This window comes from Notolabrus celidotus, chromosome 15 (assembly GCF_009762535.1).
Source record: "Notolabrus celidotus isolate fNotCel1 chromosome 15, fNotCel1.pri, whole genome shotgun sequence".
Lineage (NCBI taxonomy): Eukaryota > Metazoa > Chordata > Actinopteri > Labriformes > Labridae > Notolabrus > Notolabrus celidotus.
In genome coordinates this window covers 7,090,459-7,108,701 of record NC_048286.1, presented here as the reverse complement: position 1 = coordinate 7,108,701, position 18,243 = coordinate 7,090,459, and the positions used below count along the sequence as shown (strand labels likewise).

Sequence of the window (18,243 nt, the reverse complement as noted above, 5' to 3'; positions counted from 1 at the left end):
GCAGTGTAATATTTTTGAACTGAGACGTTTGGGCGTGTGTTTAATTTCATGTTCTGTTCAAAAAGTGTGTCCAAATTAAAATGTTATTTCTCCTCCTGCAGGTATGAGCTGAGTGAAGACGGCCAGTCGAGGCCTCACCAACTATAGACAATCATCATCATTATCATCATCAAATCACCATCTACTTTATACACTTCCACCCGAGTCCACAGTGTGGCTTTTTAAGTTCTTTATTTGTATCTGTGTACAAAAAAAAAGCAGCTTTTACATTCATTTAATCACATCAGTCGCAAGGCAAACCTCCCCTTTAAGAAGTGAACGGCTGGTGGACTAAAGGGAGTACACAACATGTAGAAAGATATATTATAATGTACTGCTGTGGAAGTGTATATTCCATATAATATAACAGTCGTAGAGCAATCTATTTTTTCGCTGATGCAGCATTGTCCTGCCTGATTTTTGGCGATGACTGACGATGTAGAAGTTTGTACATAAATGCAGAGAAGCTGGACAAAACAGGTGGTGTGTTGTAGAAGTAGGAGCGAGGTGTAGTCTCTTACCTGGCCAAATGATTGTTTATAATTTTATTTTCTAAAGCGTAACATTCTGGATAGAGTTTCCAAAGCAGAGCAGGCAGGTGGTCGCGGGGAACGATGCCACCAAAGAGACGACTAGTATTTAATTTTTCCACCCTCCAGGGTTTTGGTAACACATCTGCACTCGGCTTTATTCCACTGTAATAACGTGCGTGTGGGTTAACCGAGAGAGAGGAACTGTAAGTGCGCCAATATTGTGTTACATGTTATGCAACTATTCTTTTTTTTTTAACTCTTTCTGTTAATACTCCTGTTATTATGCTGGATTAAGACCATTGTGGAGCGTTACCTTTAACTGAATATTTGCACATCTGTGTTTTTTAAATGTACGGGGATCATCTTTAATTTAAGTTACAATTTCAACTTGGCCTTTATCTGTTAACTATCAAAATGTCTGTTGAAGGGAATACATTTTACCTTAAATGTATGAGATTTATCAAGAAAATAACGAAAAAACGTAATAAATCAGAGCGATGATAAGATCACTTATGACAGTCAGTTAAATATGGAGCTACTGCAAGTACAGGGTTAGTTTAGCTAAGCATTAATGAAGCTAGCCTGACTCTGCCCTAAGGTGAGAAAATCCACCCTCCTGCACCTGTACGAATAAAGAAATGAGCTGTAGAGACCATAACTGTTTTTGTACAAAGCTGTCAACATGTTTAATCTGGCTGTAAAAATCTCCATTTTAACATGGGTCCTTATGGGGATTCCTCGGCTTCTGGAGCAAACCTCTAGTGGACACTTGAGGAACTGCATTTTTTGGCACTTCCACATTGGCTCCACTTTTCAACACCAGAGGTTGCCACTTGGATTCAACCCATTGCAGGCTCTATATTTAACATGCTATTGTCAGTCTTATTATCTAGTTATATATTGTGAAAGATAACAAGCATACCCCCCCCCCCCAAATGTTGAACAATTCATTTGAAGTAGTTCCTGCTTCAAAGTGGGCTGTTGTTAAGTAAGGTGATGATATTACTGGCCATCTTTTCTCCATGTATTTAAAGCAACTGTTTGTAGAAGTTTACATTTACTCAGTCTTGCACCCTCTTGTGGTCATATTAGGAAATGCTGCAGTGACGACCAAACTGAACTGTCACTGCAGGACATTTCTACCCGCCAATACAATGTTGAAAACTTGGACCATTTCTATATTGTTACATTTAGACGATCATTTATATTCCCTTTTCAATGACACAGGAGTTTGTTTTGTATCCATTAATTCCTTGTTTTACGCTTTCTCAGTTGACAATAATCCACTGCCACAACATTTAACGCTTCCTGCTTTAAATATCTTCCACATTTTGGATATGATGATAGTAAAAATGGAACAGTATTGATACCACAGCACCATAAACTCCTGGGCATCAACATCTGAGTAGCTTAGGTTGGTTTTTTTTATTACCACTCAGAGAGTCTTTGAACAGAGAGCAACATTTGACAGGCTATTAACAAATGTCTTTATGTTTCCCTGCATTGTTTTAATTAGCGGTCTCGCTCTCTCAACTTTATTTCTATCTAACTCGACCAACGCTGCTCTCTCTCTCTTTCCAGCAGCTTTGGGTTGAAACCATTTCTGTAGATCTGTCTTTTTCAAAAGCTTCAGTACTTTCTGATATTATCCAATATAAAAATAATACAGATTGTATGGTTTTAAAGCAGGTAGTGTCAAAAAATATCCAAGTATAGAACATTTTTACAACCTTCATCGCTTCTTTTTTCTAATCAGGCCTTTATTAGGACAGCTTCATTTGGTTTGCGTGGCCTCGCTCTCTGCTGTTCTTTGAGACATGCTCAGTATTCACTCTTATTTGAGTATTAAAGGTTTACACACCTGCTCAAACATTCAGGTTCATGGGATGAGAGCTTCAGATTTCATCATTCAGAAGGTGCTTTTACCGCAGAAACTTTCTACAAATGGTGGCTTAAGGAAAGATAAAATAGTGACATTTTCTTCACCAACAAGTTGTGCATTTTGTCTGAAGGGCCTTTAATTTGTATGTATTGTTTCCAGGCACTCACTGCAGGCTGTTTGTTGCTGTCTCAGTGAGGTTTATATCACAGAAAAAACTCCACTACAATCATTCTACGTTTCTCACGTTGTGTTTATAAATCAACATTAGTCTTAACTTGTTATGTAGTGTCATTTTAAACACAATTTTGTGTCTTATTTTTTGTAAATTCAAAGTATATGAATTTATAATATATGTACAATCTAAAGCAAGATGCTACGGAAGCCCTAATTGGACATGTATCTACAAGCTTCCATAAGATACAGACAAGTGTTGAAAATTACATTTTTCTGTTTTTTATTGTTCTGAGTATTTTCACTTATTTTTCACATCTCATATCACACACTGCTTTGACTTTACAGCACTCACACGAGGATCAATATCAGTCACCAGAAAGCATATTATTGATATCATACATACTTTGTAAATGCAAACGTTATTCTATGCGGTATACCAAGCCAAAGAGCAGCAGTGATGTGTTGAGGTTAGACTTTTGCCTTGTGTTTATGTATCCCATCATGAGAGTATTGTACACACGTGTATGTAAATTCTGCATTTTATGTCTTTTAATGTTTTTTATTTGTGTTTTTCCAGCTGTCGCCCTCTTTGTCTTGCGTGTTTTTATTTTGTCAGAAACAAAAACATTCATCTGTAAAACATGAAGATTTTAGAGCGCCGCCTCTGTTCAGTGTGGACTCTGTCCAGAGTCTGAAAGGCGGTTTGTCTTCTTCTTAATTTATCTTGTGCCTTAAAATTCACTCGACCCAGAGATAATAACATGTATAAAAAAATACTTTGAAAATGCAACAACCGTTTCCCATGTTTCAGAATGTCTCCTAAATGTCTTTTAAAAGAAATAAAAGAGCTTTAGCTGGCTAATAGCAGCATGAAGCTGTACAGCACTGCCAAGTCTGCTGATTCTTTTATTCATCACAACAAAGGCTTTTAAAAACACATTTCAGCAGCTGCATTGAAGGTGTTCAGAAGTTTGAGGTACTTAGAAATGAACATGTTGTGGCTGATGGTCTTGTTTACTGTTAAAGGTCATAAAGAGGCACTAATACAACATTGTCCCTGTATCCTTGAAGGTTCTGTTTCCTCACTGAAAGACAAGTTTTCTATCTCATCAGTCTTCAGCGTCTTTATTCACCTGCTTTCTACACGCAGGCGGAATGGTTTCCTACAGCACCTGAAAGCAGCAGTAGTGCTGAATCAGAGAGAAGAACCCCTGAATCCGTCAAGTCTGTTTAAAAAGATTGAGAGCGGATGTTGACAATTGTACCTTCAAAATAAGAGTTGACAAGGATGAGGCATGGTGTAAGGGAAAAAAAGTATTGCTAATAAAGGGTAACGCTCACTGTAAAAAAATAGAATGATTACATACTATTATATCACAGAGACATTTTACTCATGCATGCTTTATTGGCAGCTTTAAGCTTATCACTTCACTTGACACCTACCCTGCAGCAGCAATTTCAAAATAATGACATAATAACAAATATCTTCTCACTTATATTGAGGTTTGCTTTTGTAGGTCATAAATAGGCTTTATTATCAAATTCAGACTATTACATAACAAGATAAAAAAAAAACACCTCAGAGGAGCTTTAATGACAAATCATCCAACAAATGTAAATGAACATTTTTTAACATTTCTTGTCACATGGAGAGCAAATTTTGTGAGGAAAAAAAGACAACAACAATGGGACACCACAAGATTCATATTTTGTAAAATAAGTTTTATAAGATATGTTTCATATTTAGTACCTGTTAGTCTATTGGTTGGCTTAAGCACTAGCATAATGTTGCCTTTGCAGCTCCATGGCGTATACCATAGTAAACGAGACTACTGTTTTGGCTTGTTTTGTGCTGCTAACTAGCAGTCCAGACAGGTTGTGAGAACGTGTACACCTTTCCACACTTCTTCTTCTACCTGTCTACTACATTACCCATTAGCCACCGCACTTAAAGCTGCTGTTGGTAGTCACAGAGTAAACATCTTTTCAGAGAGAGGGACCAACCAGATTTCCTCTTAGCCCCGCAACACAGAGCACACACGTGTGCAGTCATGATAGTGCCGGACTCATAACCAATCGGAGGACGTAGTAGGGGCCACCCCTTAACCAATCAGGACAGAGGATTGGAGATTAGCTCTGATTGGTCCATCATAACGGGAACGAGGGGAATAATAACATTGTTTGATACAAAGGCATTGGAAAACGCAGAGATTTCGCAATAGTCTCAAATTACTCCACTTACCGATGAGTACTGATTGGCACTATGACCTTTTCTCCAAATCCAGCAGAAATAAAGTAACGTTTTTTACACCATTCCTACCAACAGCAGCTTTAAAGGAGCAGGCCCAGGCCGGCAACAATAGCATCAGGTTTGTGACACTTTGTGTATCTGTAGACATTTTTTATTTCAGTAAACTTTTTGATTGATTTTGTGTAATCTACTGCTGAATCGGTTCAATTTACTGAAATTTAAGACAATTATTTTGAAATTCCTCACCGGAAATACAACGTCCATCTACTTACGCTTGACGCTGTGAGAGCTCGAGCCTCCAGCAGCAGCAGCAGCAGCAGCAGCAGAAACGCCCTGCATCCACTCTCCTCTTCCTCCAACATCCATCCACCGTCCGCGTCTCCCGGCTCTCCTCTGCTCCTCTTGCCGCGGAGGAGTCACTCTGAGCGGGACTGAAGACGCACCAAACCTCGCTGGAGAAAATGGCATTTTAACTCTTTAGAGGAAAAACCAAGAAGAGACATGGATGTTTTGCCTTTTTCCTTCCACCACCACCTCCTCCTCCTCCTCCTCCTCCTCGCTTCCCTGAGCTGCTCTTCCGCCTCTGCCGACAGGAGATTCGGTGAGTAAAGAAAAGGTTGATTATTTATTTTTAGGATAATGCAACCGGAGCTGCGCGTAATCGTTTCCGGAGCTGCAGAGACCTCCTCAGTCCTCAGAGCCATTTTGCAGGAGACTATTTCTGAAACTGATCTGTGTCAACATTGAACCGGCAGGCTGGATTACTGCAGCTTCACCTGAGCCGAGGAAAAACAAACAGTGTGAGCCTGTAACAGCTGAAAGAGCCACCAAACATATAAATGCAAACATACATATCAGAGAAACAGGAGAGGAGCAGCGTGGAGTCACACCTGAGCCCGTGTTCATCAACAAACTGCAGGCTGGAGCTAATAATACAGGACAATTAGCCTGAGAGGGCCTACATCTGAGAGTCTGGACTATTTTTAAACTTAGAAAAATATCTTTACAATAGTTTAGTGATACATTAAATACAAGAAAATGCAAAAAAATACACAATGCATGAAATGTGTTTACAATATGAATGTATAAAACACAACAGTATATTAAATTGAATAAATAATATCAAATAATAAAAAAGGAGATTATTACAATAGAAAATACATAAGGACATATCCAATATGAGTATTTGGTACACCAAATATAATGAAAAGCATATTCTTAAGTGAAATAAAATAAAAGTTAATGGATACATTTATGATTTAAAAAGTTGGATATTTAATAAACATACAGAGCTCCTGAAGTCCGAAAGAGGCTAATGTTTCTTACTGTGTTCAAACTATTTGCAGTAGAATTATGTATTTGAATCAAAGGAATAATTAGAGTTAGGTATGTCAGCATTGTTATCATTAATTCTGATGTGAGTATTGGCCAGAATGAACAGAACATCTCACTTTAAAAACCTCCCTGGGTTGACAAATAAAAAGTAATGTGCACTTTTTGTCAAATGATATCAAAATATCACTGACATACTTTGAGTTTGAGGTATCGCCTATGAGTTAAACATACAGGTGCAGCTTGTCACACTGATGTTAGCAGACAACCGCATCACTTAAGCCAGCAGAGATCTAGATTGGAGTGTGTGAATCAACACAGACCTGTGGATGAAACTTATATCAAAGACATGGGCTGTTCTCTAAAACGCCTGCTACATACTACCTATGAGTACTACCACCAGTACTGCATACTACATACTACGTACTACATACTGCATACTGCGTTTGAAGGTAGTATGTAGTATGATTGTTCTGTTGGTTCTGTTCTACAGTATGCTTGGTCAGGCGCCGCTGGATTTCCAGTTTTGCTGATAGCAAAACTGCTTCTTCAGCAACACTTATGATTTAAAAAGTTAAGAAGTGGTTTATATGGAATTTAATAATTTTCACAGCAACTAAAAACAAAGTGCACCCGTCATATATGGAAAAAAGAGGAAGCGTAATGTTAGCTGTGCATTGTGGGAAATAGTAAGCGAGGCAGACTGGTCCGCTACCCGACATCCGGGTAGTTTTTGCATACTGCAGATTTTGTTCTTGTCGGCATGCTGGATTCTGGCCAAATCAGTACGTACTGCTAGTATAGTAGGCGTTGTCAAAAACAGCCACAGAGAAAGAAACTAGACTGGAACTCCTGAAAAGTGCAAATGCTGTTACATTAACCAGGAATCACTGGACGTCAGTGAGTAATCAGAGTTATCTCAGAACAACTGCACACTGGATTGACACTGATTACACATTTTGTACACTCCTGCACATTTCTGAATATGAAACAGTGTTGTTTAAAAAAAAAATGGTAAGATAATTATATTGTTAAGACTGCTTTAAAGATGGTTTTGTTTGCAAAAATGTAGCATTTTAAATGTTATTAAAAATGTGATAAATTGCAATTAATTATTGAAATTCTGTGATTAATCCAGATTTTTAAAATGAGTTGTTTGACAGCTTTAATAAGAATTAAATTAATTGACAGATAATAAAAGATAATCTAATAAGCAAAAGTTTAATATATTTAATAAATTGAAAATATTGTAAATCATTGCAGAAGGGAAATACCTAATGTTTTACAAGGTCACCAAGTTTTAGATAAAATAAAAATTGTTAATGGGTGAGAAAAATTGCTCAAGAAAAATTGCTCAAAAAAAAGAATAAGCAACAACCATAAATGAAAATATCAATACAAAGAAGTGATGAATTAGGGCACCGCACACTCTCCAATTTCTAGCTCTATGTTCCTAACAGTCAGCTATTGATCTGAAATAAAGAAGTGTGTGTATTCGTGTGTGTGTGTGTGAGTGTGTGTGACTGAAGACAATCAATTCTCTCATGCAGGAGTCTATATTTAGCTAATATCTAATATTGCCCCTCTGGTTTGAGATCCAGAGTCTGCAGGATGACTGATGCAGAGATGTGTTGTAGAAGATGGTGAGAAGAGGAGGAGGAGGAGGAGGAGGGGGAGGAGCGGGAAGAAGCTGGTGCTGAGAGGCTGAGAGGGAGGTGTGTGAGTGTGTAAGTGTGAGTGTGTGTGTGTGTGTGTGTGTGTGTGTGTGTGTGTTTGTGTTTGTGTGCAGACCCTCCTCCTCCTCCTTTCTCCTTCAGATTACATAACCAGCATACAGAGAGTATGGCAGCCACAGGACAGCTGAGGAGACGATAGCAAGACAACAGAGAGCATGAAAGCTGCTGTGCTCAGTCTTCATTTACACAGTTATTCTTGGAAACCATCAGTGGCCTCCCAGGAAAACCATTGCAGATGTCACTTATGGTGTTCCTATTATCTATGTAAGGGATACAAATGCACAGTGAGCAGGTTGTTACAGCAGATTGGAAACCTAACAGGGTGAGCAGGACATGAAGTGGAGGGGTTCTATCTCAACAAATCCTTACACTCATTGTTTGAACTGCGTTTATAGTAATGCTTAACTCTGGAGCCTTCTTGAAATGAGTGAAATAAGCTGTTATAACGTGAGGGCAAATGTATGGTGAGCAGGTGGTTATGCACTAAGAATCCTGACAGGGTAAAAGGGTTTTGCTACAATGTTTACCAATTTGTTATGCTAATGAAAACTTGTGTTTGTGGCAGAAGTGCACTTTGCTGGACAACTTTAGTAAGTAAGTAAGTTAGTGAATTTTATTTAGTGTAGCACCTTTCACAGAGCAGAGTCACAAAGTGCTTCACAGAGAATCAGTATCAACAAGACAATACAATGTGTAATAAATAAGACAATACTGTAAGCAGTCAAAATAACATCAAATTACAAAAGATGGTCAAAAGCCATATCAAACAAGTGTGTCTTAACCCTCCTGTTATGTTTCGGGTCAGATTGGCCCATTTCAAAGTTAAAAATACAATAAAAAAATGTTAAAAGTATTTTTTGGTGCAAAACTTCTTCTGCTTGGCTTAATTAGCGTAATCAACATATAAAATAAAAATGGTTCGTTTAACATAATTGCAACCTCCCCTATATGTTTATATTTCGTAGATACTGTGCGTGGGTCAACTTGACCCGGAAGTCAAAGTGGAGGCTAAAAGGGGTCAGAAGTGTCAAATACTCATTTTTTCTTTGCTACTGTGTGACATATTTCACCCCAATCATGAACACACACATGAAAAATGAGTGAGTTATCCTCCTTGAACCATGATCTGTGAGAATTAAAAAACACCATTTCACTAAATATTAATTTAAATGGTTAGTAATGGAGTTAATAATGAGATTTTTTTTTTAAATATTGGGGATTGTTTTGGGTTCTGACACTTTTGGATAATTAAATATGCCTCGGGTCAAGTGGACCCAGGAACATTATTGCTGTTTCAGAGAAACGAACATAACAGGAGGGTTAGGGTGATTTTTAAAAGTCTCTGTGGAAATAGCACAGTGCATTTGGGGCCGAAGACTGTTCCACAGAGTTGGAACCACAAGCTCAAAGACACAGTCACCTTTAGTTTTTAGCCTGACACAAGGCACAGCAAGTAGACCCTGGTCTGAGGATCTGAGGGGTCTACTGGGGATGTAAGGGTGGAGCAGGTCGGAGATGTAAGAGGGTGCACTATGGATTGCTTTGTATGTTAATATGAGGATCTTAAACTGTATTATGAATTTGGTTGGCAGCCAATGTAAGGAGAATAGGATGGGAGTGATATGGGATGCTTTACTGGACCTGGTTTACAGTCTTGCGCAGCATTTTGAATTAATTGTAGTTGGTGAAGAGCAGCTTTATTGAGGCTGGTGAAGAGAGAATTGCATTAGTGGAGCTGTGAGGAAATAAATGCGTGAACAAGCATTTCTAACTCTGTGTGAGACGATGGCTTTAATTTTAGCTGTTTCTTAGGTGGAAGAAACATGAACTGGTTATAGATTTAATATGTTGGTCAAAAAGCAATCCATGATCAAAAGTAACACCGAGATTTCTGAGAGATTTTCTCACAGATTTTTTCCGTGGATTGATCTGATATGATGTGTGTAATCAGATTGTCCTTGGTGTCGCTTTTGCTGTTGATGATTAATCAGAGTCAAGTTTTCAGCACATTAAACTGGACACTTCTAAAAATGTGCCAACTTAGCTGCTATCACTCATATCAGAATGAACATTTCAACTGATGGTAAAACAAGGGAAACAGGACCTGATTGAGATTTTCTCTCTCGTTCTTGTCAGAGTCTGTGACATTTCCTTTTCCATTAATCAGTCCTTCAACACCGCTGTATATACATTACCATCATCTGTATAGTGTTTACTTCATGTGCCATCTTCGGTTAAGTAGATTGTTCCTGATCAGGGTTGATCTTGTTACTTTTTATGGCAGTTTCAGGAAGAGGAAAATCAAAGTTTAAAGAAAGAGGAAAGTGAGAAAAACTGAGTGTTTCAGATGTCCCTGTCCGGCACACCTTAAGCTTTTACGCTGGATTATTCTATCAGTGCTGGGTGATGAAGTGGGAGCTCTAGCTTGCTGGGAACACCGCCAAACCAAAACACCGATTGGATTACTTTTTTTTCTGCCTTGTCTTTTATTTTAGGTTTTAAGACTTGAAGAGACTTTCTTCTTTTCATCATCTACCTTTCAAATGGAAATCTTCACTTTATATGCTGCTTAATTAACTTGACAACTGGAGTTACTTTATTTCAATCAGTTCTACATGGTGTAATAGTCCCCTAAGTTGGTTTTGCAAACTCAAGATGTCAAAGGTTAGAACCAGATACGCCAGCTGTTCTGTTGTTGGTGGCAAAAACCAACACAAATGTCTCTAATCTGTCATAACACCAGAGGACCAAAGAAGACAGTCATTGCTTTCATTTGTGACAATTAGCCAGCTATGGCTGCTAATGATAATTTGTTTGTATGTGTCATTGGCTTAACTTCGGACTGTCTCAGCAAGGGCCGACCACATTATGTTACAAGGCAAGACAAGAAAGATGGAATAACACCAGAGTTATAAGTTGCCTCTTCCTGTTTGGTGTCTGGTTCTGGACTGTATGTGTGGTGTACTGGCGCTGGTTCTCCTGGAACAGTTGCCATGTTTGTTGTGGTGTTTTTCCACCTCTGCATCCTTCTGCACCCTCAGACAACATTTAGACACACAATCAGCACTGCGCCTCATTATCATAGCAGCCCTGCCTACTCAGATTACTGTGCAGATAAAGAGGTTAGAAACTGAGAGGATGCAGATCCTCCACAGTGGCTGAGTTTTTGATTTTGTTTTTGCAACTGAATTCAAAACCGTGTGAAAAGACGTTTGGCCATGGTGTGAAAAGCTGAAAATACCATTATATGGAACTGTTAAATCTGTCAAAAACAATGTTTCTCATAAATTGAACAACCATTAGGATGTCAGAAAACAAGGAAACATTCCTATGAATGTTTCCCAGAGCAGAAGGTTATGTCTTTATATTTCATCAATTTGTCTGGCATTCAATTTTTTTTTTTTTTTTTTCTTTCTTTTTTTTCTTTTTTTTTTTTTTTTTTTTCTTCTTTTTTCTTCTTTTTCTTCTCTTTTTTCTCCTCTTGTCTGCATATATATTTCTGCATTCAATTTATAATGACATAAAAACCAAGGAGCAAGAAATCCCCAAACATGCAACATTTTGACCCCAGACAAAATATGGATTATTTTTCCTGATTAAAGTAATTTAATAGTTGTAGGTTATCATAAATTGTGTTGGTATATAATGATTGTTATAATTTCATATTCAACTAATGATATAATTTTTGAGTTTACTATTCTCTTTAGTTTTGTACTGAAATGTCCAATTTAGAAGTTTCATAATGGTATATCTTTGAAATATTCATTCAGGTACATTGACTTGAACTTCTATCTTGTGTTTATTTCTCAACCGTCAGATTTAAAATTGAGGTTGCATCCTGACATTGTGTGGACTAATGAGTACATTAAGCTGTAATTGCAGTATTGTGATTCAGTTTGCCTCTGACAGACATTACAGGCATATTTCTAAATACCATTTCCTCATGATGAGCCGCTCTTTATTATCTTTTGTCTCTCTGTGTGGTCTCATCAGCTGCCGTTTTTCCTCACTGTGATTTACATTTATTGTCCTCTTCTCCGTGTGTTGTCTTTGTAAAGTGAAATTTTCTCTCCTGGGATTTGTGCAATGCGCTGTGTTCAGCTCAGGTCTCCTAATCATTAACCTGGACTGGGAGAAGGTCACTGCTGGTTTGCCTTGTGCGACCGTAGTTATGGAAACACCCATTAACATTTTATTCATGATGATTGGTTGGTTGGCTTGGGGCAGAGCTGCAGAGCTGCAGAGCTGCTAAGGACGATTACTGTAACTGTGTTGTAATACAGGTGGACAGGGACAGAGCCAGGTGGATCAGAACTGTTATGTCATCCCAAAATGTTATTTTTTTTCCCTCTGCTGTCCTTTGGTCTCTGTTTCAAGAGGTGAAATTTAATATGTAATGCACTTAGTATGACGTGAGCAGTTTGACGTCATCAGAAAGAGAAAGCTTATAACGGTTATCTCAGTTGTTGTTACAGAAAATGTAACATAGTGTCCTCTTTTAGTGCTCTACCAGTGGAGAAAACATAATTAGTACTCTGAAAGAGATAAAGTATTGTGTTCCTAGAGGAGTAAACCTGATGAAGTGTCCTTCATTGTGCTTATTTAGTGGAGAAAACGTGTTTTATCCCTGTGAAAGCAGCCCCCACCAATGCAGCAAATGTAAAAAAGTATCTGTGTTTCCCTTCCAGTGGAGAAAACTTACTCAAATGTCATCAAGGCTGCTCTTACAAGAGCAAAAACATATATATAAAAACATAATAAAAGTATTTAAGTGGTGAAAACCTTATCAAGCATCCACTGTGATACCCTTTTAGTGAAGAAAAAGTAACAAAGTCTCTTTTAGGGTGCCCTTCTAGTCCAGAACATGTACAATAGTGGCCTTGAGTGGAGAAAATACCACCTATCTAGGCATCTCTTCCAGTTGGGGAAACATAGCAAACGTCATTGAGGTCTCTTAAGAGAGAGGGATCGCCTAGTGTACTATTTCTTTGGAGTACACTTTATAAATATGTCCTTTGGTGCGCCTTTCAAGAAGAAAGAACATTTAATTACTGTCAAGAAACCCCTCCAGAGGAGAAAACTCAATCAACTGTTGTCTGGGCTGCTCTTCCATTGGGAAAAACACACAGATTGAAGTTTAAAGATTTCATTTTATTATTGTTGTCATACATATTATCTTATGCCCAGCCTGTGTGGGCTTAAAAGACACCATGATTCATGCAGTCCAGAAAGGGTCAGACGACATGGTATGTTCATTAATTGTAGAGAAACGGAGAAAGAAGATTTAAACAGAATAAAATAAAAATAAATATAAAAATGCACACTACTTAAAGAGACTATCTTGTTTTCTTTTCCCAGGCTTTTTAGACTAAATAAGCCAATTTAAGCTTGTCAAAATTAAACACAATAAAAGTCATTTTGGGTACTCATTTTGTCATGTAAACCTTATTGAGTGTCCTGAATGGCACCATTGTAGTGGAGAAAATGTAATGTCCTTTATGGTACCAGTCCAGTACAGACAACTTAAAATAGTGTCCAGTTCCATTGTTCCAGTAGGGAAAACATAATGAACTGTCCTGTAGGGTGCTCTTACAAAAATAAGTGTCCTCTTAAACAGGTGTAAACAAGTGTATTCCAGGACACCTGTCAGTGGAGAAAACATGATGCTGTGCCCTTTATTGGAGACATGTTGCCTTTGCTATAATGGTTATGGTTTATAATGTAGCTGCCACTGTGTTTTTATAAAGTTGTTTATGAAAAGGGATTTATGATTGAAAATAAGAATTTCAAATTTGACTTTTGTCTGCAGCAATGTATTCATACATTTTTTTCGTATTTTTGCAGAAAAATACATAGTTTATTTCAGCTTTTTACCAAAACCCTCACAAAGATTTGAAAAGCTGTGAATTCATCCCTTTTCTCGACTCTTACATGATTTTTTTACAGTAAAAAATGTGCTAAATACTTTCTTGATTTTGTTGTTTTTTCAGTTGTCATTGAGCACGGGAGAGCTTTGATGTTGGTACTAGATCTTGGCTAATTTGTTTACAGTATAAATAAATATCCAAAGATACATTTTTGCAGATCAGATTTGATAAACACAAAACCCTTTCACGTGTTTAGCTGTGAAAACAGAAACCATTCAAAGAGCAGAGGGGGTGTTCCTTAATGTTCCTGTTGTGAGAGAATCCCAGTGATGAGCCGAGGATTATTTAGTATTCAGAGAAAAGCAGATGGTGATTATAAACCTTGACACCATCCTGTGGTGAAGACCAGCTGGGATGAACCAGTGCCTCATTTGTTGGTCTTTACTTTATAGGTAATTTAAGTGCATTGACTAGACAAGAATCAATAAATGGATCAGTATTGGGCAGTGTTTCTAGAGCGAAGAAACTGACGGAGTGGTAGAAAAAAAAGTCAGTCACTCTCAGATCCGTCTTCTCTTCTGTCGCCTGCTGCAGGCTGCCGTTTCAGGCTGGGTTGATTGATATCTCCTGCTGTGTTTGGGTTTCTTCTCTCAGTGCAGGTGGAAACACATCTGCTCTGAACATTTATCTCAGCGAAATGTGCCTGTTAGACCTGCAGGGGTATACCGTGCTTCCTGCGCACTCTCTCGAAGAAAAGCTCCCGGACTTTAGCCGATATTAACAGTTTGGATTTTTGTCTTTAACTGAGAATTGATCAGTTTATGAATGGACTTTTCATTGACTGTTAATAAGAAGTTGACATAGCCTTTAGATGTGAGATGTGAAGCCAAAGCAGAGGGGCCTTAAACCTACATGCTTGTTTATAGCCAGTAGGGAAAGACAAAGACAAGTCTGGGGAGTGAATTTACGAAGAATGGATCACGGCCAATAATTGCACCAATAATTGTTCATCAGTTGACCCCGCAAACTGCTCTGTCTTTAAATCCATTTCACACCCAGAAAGTTCTGCAGCTTTGTGCACTTTGCGTCTAATTGTGAAGATGAGCTGTCAGCATCTCTGCTCTCTGAACACATACTGATAATGATCTGGATGAGGACGGTTTTTTCTAGGGCTGAACGATTAATCGAATTCAAACCAACATGGCGATGTAATAGAATGCAATTATCAAATCGCAAAGGCTGCGATTAAAAAAAAAAAAAAAAAGTTTTGCGTACACAGACGCAACCTTACGTGACATGCAGTCAGTAGGTGTCCGTATTGAACCTTTCAGCCGGTTTGCCGACGGCCAAAAATCTCCGAAAAACGAGACACGTGCGAGAGGGGGACGAAGAAAACAACTTCAGCCAAGCTCAGTTTTGATTTGTTGTTTTGTTGTTGACATCTTTAAAAATGGCCTCAACAGAAGAACTGATCATATTGAGGCGTACAAAGTAATCATCATATTCACGCTGAATATCAACATGTGGAGCAGGCTTATAAATAATCTCTGCAGGCGCAGAGTCAGTGAAGACCCAGACAACGAGGATTTACTGCAACAGGACCACTGAACAGAATCATATTTCAGACTCACAGTGTTCAGTTTTCTGTCTACTGGTTCTTATTCAGTAAAATTAGAATGTTTACGTGGTCAAGTGTCAGCCAGGAGCGCAGCCGGGTCAGAATCAGTCTGGTGGCAGAGAAAAAAAAGAGACCTGTCACTCAGCCGCAGCCGCCAGCTGAGCGTCTCCGCTGTGCGCAACACCTTCAGTCAGCTGATTCACATCCAAACATGCTTTAAACTTAAAACACTTGTTTGGCAGAATTTTGTTAATTAGTTGTGGTGAACACTTACAAGACTGCAAGTCAAAGTATTAAGTAAGTTTACAACTGTAATTCAAGTAGATAAATAAACCTTCTTTCATATTAATTCATGCTTCATTTGCCTTTATCTTAACATAGGCCTAAACTATGAGAAAGAACAATTCAATCTGATATTGTTTATTATAATACAGATTGATTTATTGCTTGTGTTTGTTGAAAAATACATGAAGAGGACCTTGAAAAAGTAATCGCATATTAAATCACAATTGCAATATTAAGGAAAATAATCGCAATTAAATTATTTTCCAAAATCGTTCAGCCCTGGTTTTTTCCCCATTGAATTGTCAAATTGATTTGTGTCAGATGCGATACAGGTTTTACCCTTTCTGCAAAACAAAGCCTCTACTTTGGAACAACCCAACAAAGCAGCTCATCCAGTTAAAAAATCTTCTCTCATCCCTGTCTCAGCATTTGAGGAGTACTGTGTCTTAAATATCAGGATTGAGCTAGGTAAAGCCCTTTGCTAGTTAATAATGACACTAATGTCAAAATAATATCAATAGACTTCAGGTATACATAATTATTGTCTTTAGGTAATCCAGACATGGAATTATTGTCCTGATTATTGGAAAGTTTGAGTGTGACATCCCAGAAAAATCAACCTTGGACACTATTTATTTGACTTTATTTGGGGCTAAAGTTAGCAGAGCTAGCACCACCAGACTTCAGTCCTCCTTGCAGGTTAATATCTGTCATCTGTTTGTTTACATCCAGGCTGAAGAGCATTAAAGCATTATGACAGTAGCCATTAACCAGAGCTACAGTCCCAGCTAGTGGTGGGTAGCTGTACTACAGCGCAGATACAGCATTTGACCAGCATTTTGGGCCAAACAAAATACAAAATATTGAAAAATGAATAATAATTTGTATAACTGGTTAGTAATTCTGGTGCTTACTAGCAATGGTACAAAGTTTAATCATTTAAAAACTAACATTCTTCTTATTTGAGCTATATTTTTAATTATTAGACTTTTACCTTGATGGGGTGAAATGTGAAGGATCAGAGCACTCTCCCCCTCTTGGTTGGATTTCCCCTTCCCAAAATTGAAATCATAATTTATTTTTAAATAAAGAGTATAGACACTCTGCAACCCTTGTTTCCACCAATATCAGACCAACAGCTGCCTTTTCTTGTCATAGTTGTGTACTGAAAGTTTACCTATAGTCAATGAGGGATTACAGCCAATAATTCAGTTATATTTGTTTCTGTTTGATCTGCAATAAAAGTGTCTTCATGCACACAATGATAGTGACATCTATAATTTTGTATGCAGAATAATAGTGCATATTGTTTTCAAGGCTGATGCCAGCAGCATATAATTAAAAGCTCAATGGAAAACCAGAAAGGAAATTGATTTACTGTAGCTCCATAAAATGCCTCTTGAATTTTTGGGTAAATTAAGAATCCAGCAGGCAGCCAGCATCTGAGAGCTACAGTAAAAGAGCTTTGCATGCAAAGCACTGCTGTTTCATTTAACCAGATGGATGCATCAATGCCGCAGCTCTGAACAGTCAGTGGAGTAGAAGTAGAGAGGAGGATGAGAGGGGATGGATAAAAGGATGAAGGAGGAGGTGATAGAGTTGGTTGTTCTGTCGCTGCAGGAGGGTAAGACAAAAAGAGATTACTGTTCATTTTAGCCGAGCTGTTCAGACACACCTTCTCATTGAGAGATAGATTTCCCTGCTCGACTGTCACAAAATGAAAATAATCAAATGTTGCTTTAGCTCCCAAATCTGTTACCTCTCTCAGTTTTTCTAAATGATCAGATGAAATGTGATTGATCATGTCTCTAAGAGACGTGGCCAAAACAGATTGGATTTTTGTCAGCTGAATAAAAAGGAATCATTTAAAGCACAATGCAGGAAAGAAAACACGTCCTCTAATCACACACATATAAATGAAAACACACAGACCATCAAGGAAAGCCCTTTCTGATAAGCTTCAGGAACAACCTGAGAGTGAGTCAGCCTTCAGATAAACTAAAAATAAAAGTACAAAGGCAGAGAAAGCTCTTAAAGGCCCACTCACTTTTCTGTCAGTCTCAGGCCGCAACTTATCAACTGTGCTGCGATGTAAACAAACCCACAGAGATAACATTGTGAGGAGCTGAGAGCTGCACGCTGAAGGAAAAGAGTCGTTTGTTGTAAACGAGATTGAAGACCACTTTCCTGTGTGTTTGTATGACTTAACAAGGACAGGGGCAGAGGCTTAGGGTGGATACAAACTTAGCTGCACTTAATTTCTCTCTTAATGTCTTACCTTATGAAAATTGATTGTCTGTCAGCTGAACTCCCAAGGGCTTAACATTCAATCATAGCTTAGCAGCCATATACGAGTGTGTGCAGTGAGACAAAGATAAGCAACATTTAGTTTAGTTGTTTTGACAGAAATCGAGAGAGCTGTAATTATAAAAGTGAGCATGATGAAGCAGATTTTCTCTACTGTCTCAGAGTGTACAAACAGATTTAACTTTCAGTTTGACTCAACACGTCACCACTAAATGACTC

General features: G+C 38.1%; 2 protein-coding genes across 4 annotated transcripts in view; both read left to right on the top strand.

The window, feature by feature from the left end:
• esyt2a (extended synaptotagmin-like protein 2a) overlaps positions 1-3,516 on the top strand; it is a 59,967-nt gene extending 56,451 nt beyond the window's left edge. For 2 of the 3 annotated variants that reach the window (XM_034703223.1, XM_034703219.1), the window contains one exon: positions 102-3,516. In XM_034703223.1, the coding sequence (XP_034559114.1) occupies positions 102-147 (46 nt within the window). In that variant the 3' untranslated portion in view covers positions 148-3,516. The remainder of the gene's footprint in view (positions 1-101) is intronic. The other variant, XM_034703222.1, reaches the window with a different exon arrangement.
• Positions 3,517-5,145: 1,629 nt separating this feature from the next.
• LOC117826496 (receptor-type tyrosine-protein phosphatase N2-like) overlaps positions 5,146-18,243 on the top strand; it is a 231,307-nt gene continuing 218,209 nt past the window's right edge. The window contains exon 1 of the mRNA XM_034702594.1: positions 5,146-5,480. Coding sequence (XP_034558485.1) covers positions 5,381-5,480 — 100 coding nt within the window. The 5' untranslated portion in view covers positions 5,146-5,380. The remainder of the gene's footprint in view (positions 5,481-18,243) is intronic.